Here is a 3419-nt window from a genome sequence, read left to right on the forward strand (position 1 = left end):
ACTACCACCACCACCCATCTGCCTTCTCTAGCTAGCCAGTAGCCATCCCCATGCGCAATCCAGGGCTTTTCACTTGTACACAAGAGATCGATTAGCCCGGTCACCGTCAGTGCAAAAATCGAGTCCCAATCAAGGTCCCAATCGTATGCTTTCCGGGTTATATAAATAGGTCCCCAATCAAGCTTCCCAAGTCACCAACCTCATTCTTACCACTACTACTGCAATCACAAATCACAATTGATCTAGCGCCTCATCTCATTCTCTCCCTAACTACTGCAATCACAAAAACAACTTCCAAGCTACCTCGTTTCTCAGCTGCTTAATTACCTCTTCTTTTTAATCTTCTCCTCGGTTTGGTGAGTCCCCACCCTGTGATTGATATGGTTCTATTTGTATACATATGCATTGTTTGTCAATAAATTTGTTTGGTCGATGGCATCCTGCAAGTTCTGACATGCTACCTAGTCATGAGCTGTGGCTGATCGATGAGCCCGCTACTTTTAGTGCAGTGTGGTACCACCAGCTAGCTAGTATGTACTCCCTCTGTAAACTAATATAAGATCGTTTAAATCATAACTTTAGTGATCTGAACTATCTTATAGTATTAGTTTGCAGAAGGAGCACTTCCATGTATGGCTAGATAGCTCTAGTATATGTTACTATACGTCTATACCGGAAGAGAAGGGGACAATATCCACTTGAATGCAAAGGTGACCACCATAATCCTGCCGGTACTATCATAGTACGCTACGTACGTAGTATTCAGTTTCAATTGAGGCTAAAATTCGTCTCCGCAGCCATATTCTTGCTCGATCGATCAATTGATGTACGTTCGAAACCATATTCCAAGCTGGTACATGTTGAGGTGAGCCTGAAATCCGTCCGTGCAACAGGTGCAAGGCTGTACATACACATATACCTGCAGTTCAGTCCTCTAGTCCACCACAAAATTGACCAGATACCTGATCTTCTCTCTCTACCTCTAGTGTTGGTATGTGTCCAGTACCAGTAGCCGGGGCAGAAATAGAGATGTGGTCGTACTGGTACCACACTGCAGAGAGAGAGAGAGAGAGAGAGAGAGAGGACTAATCATGAAGTGCACTCAAAGAAACATGCTGGCCTGTGCATTCATGCGCCTGAAAGCTTCACTCTCACAGCTGCTATAGGCAGCATGCACTAGAGATCCTTTTCATCCCCCTTTCTCTTCTATCGTCTTCCATTCCCACTCTACATTGCAAGCTAGGTAGATTACAGACCAAGTGCTTACAATCAGCATAGATTACAAGTGTACTTTGTCCTCAGAAAATAGATCCAGGACATGATTGTGTTGCACTTATAGTAGATAGATATACAGATTTGGTGTGGGCTACATAGGCTGCTGGAGCTAGATTACAATATAAATAGCAGTTCATATGAGCGTGCGCATACATACATGTGCTCCGCTCTGCTGTCAAGTGTCTGAGGTCACCACCTCCCATTGCAATATTGCACGAGTGCACCAAACAGCCATGATGCTTCTCGACATCTCTAGCTATCTATGAAGATCTTCTTCTTGTATGGTTCACACGCGCCATTGTTTCTCCTCTCTTCACACAGTTAGGTTCTGTCAGTACTCAGTAGTAAAAAGTTGAAAATGTTATGTGCTTCATTTCAGTTCACAAGAGAGCTAGCTGCCAGCCACGTACCAGGAAAATAGATGCTAGCAATGGTCCACCAGCATCAGGAGGTGTCGTGCGTTCCGCCGGGGTTCAGGTTCCACCCAACGGAGGAGGAGCTGGTGGGGTACTACTTGGCCCAGAAGGTGGCCGCCCAGAAGATCGACCTCGACATCATCCCGGAGGTGGATCTCTACCGGATAGAGCCATGGGACCTCCAAGGTACGAACAAATTTTGGCAGCTGATCTTGGAATTTGTATATGCATGGCGTTCTATCGATTTAAGTTACTAAATTAACAGTGGTGTTGCTTCAATTGTCGATGGCGCAGAGAGGTGCGGCGGCGGCAGGGGTGGAGGCGGAGGACAGCCGGATCAGCAGGACCAGTCGTCGTCGGGGTGGTACTTCTTCAGCTTCAAGGACCGCAAGTACCCCAGCGGCACGCGCACCAACCGCGCCACAGCGGCCGGGTTCTGGAAGGCCACCGGCAGGGACAAGCCGGTGATGTCGTCGCGGAGCCGTGGCGTGATCGGCATGAGGAAGACGCTCGTCTTCTACAGGGGGCGGGCACCCAACGGTAGGAAAACCGACTGGATCATCCATGAGTACCGCCTCCAGACAAGCGAGCACGCGCCCACACAGGTATGCAATTCCTCTTTATCCTCCATCTCCACCGCTTCTTTTCCTTCTTGTTCCATTTCTTGTTGAGAATTTAGCGTTGATGATTATGATCATTGTGATGAATCAGGAGGAAGGTTGGGTGGTGTGCCGGGCGTTCCAGAAGCCGACCCCAAACCAGAGGCCATCCTACATCTTCCCCGCATACTCCGCGGCTCCAGGTCTTGGTGACTACTACGACGCGCGGTCCTTGCTGCACGACCAAGGCGGCGGCTTCGGCTTCCCCGGCCAGGGTGCCCAGCACTCCTCCTATGACCCACTGGATAGCAAGCAGAGCATCTTCAGCAACATCCCGCAGCTCATCGAGAGCCCGCCGACAACCACCGCCGTTGCTGGTTGCGGCGACGCTGGCTATGACGTCGTCCAGCAGGGACAGGCCGCAACCGGCATCGACTGGAACTTTCTGGACAGCTTGCTGTGAACGTTGCTGCTCGACGACTCAGCAGCTAGTGCCGCGCCGCTTCGCAGCTTCAGCTTCCCCCGTGAGGTGGAACGAGAGGCCCTTGGTCTTCCACGTTCACTAGAAGTACATCAGCGCAAGTTGTAGCAAATGAACCATTGGTGTCCGTCAGCCATGGTGCATGTGAGCTTCCACTAGCGCGGTCTTCCATCGTGTCACGTACATTTGCTTCTGACCCCTTCATTTGTTGGTCATGTAAATATAAAGGAACCTAGGTGTAACATCCCCGAACATTTTTCGCATTCATGAATATTTTTGAATGAAGACACAAAAGAAAACGGAAACAAATATATAACCGAAAGAAAAGAGAAGCTAAAAAATCAACCAAAAGCATAGAAATAGAATCAAGGGAACAGTGGTGGCTGAAATTTTTTAGCCGAAAGTGATCAATACATGGTGTAAGAGCATGTGATTTAAATCAAGCACTAAGGAGATACATTAAATTAAAGTCGGTGACTACCGCCGCATATGCATACGAGCAGAACCAAACTACGGCACCATGGTGATGGAGTCAAATCCGGCAGATTTCGGTAGGGGGCCCCGAGCTGGTAGCATTGGCATGATGGTAACAGGACACAGAGGAGAATTGATGTTTACCATGGTCTGGGCCCTCTCGAAGAGGTAAAA

At 48.9% G+C, this 3419-nt stretch overlaps 1 protein-coding gene across 2 annotated transcripts; it reads left to right on the forward strand.

The window, feature by feature from the left end:
- The first annotated feature begins 207 nt into the window (after window positions 1–207).
- LOC125528424 (NAC domain-containing protein 30-like) lies at window positions 208–3025 on the forward strand. 2 transcript variants are annotated; one of them, XM_048692908.1, is made up of 4 exons: window positions 208–356; window positions 1655–1877; window positions 1986–2296; window positions 2403–3025. In XM_048692908.1, the coding sequence occupies exons 2-4, from the start codon at window positions 1697–1699 to the stop codon at window positions 2751–2753; spliced, it is 843 nt and encodes a 280-aa protein (XP_048548865.1). In that variant the 5' UTR covers window positions 208–356; window positions 1655–1696; the 3' UTR covers window positions 2754–3025. The 2 variants fall into 2 exon arrangements, with proteins under 2 accessions (XP_048548865.1, XP_048548864.1); XM_048692907.1 differs by lacking the exon at window positions 208–356 and adding an exon at window positions 1381–1554.
- Window positions 3026–3419: the final 394 nt, after the last annotated feature.

Source organism: Triticum urartu, unplaced genomic scaffold, assembly GCF_003073215.2.
Source record: "Triticum urartu cultivar G1812 unplaced genomic scaffold, Tu2.1 TuUngrouped_contig_4866, whole genome shotgun sequence".
Taxonomy (NCBI): domain Eukaryota; kingdom Viridiplantae; phylum Streptophyta; class Magnoliopsida; order Poales; family Poaceae; genus Triticum; species Triticum urartu.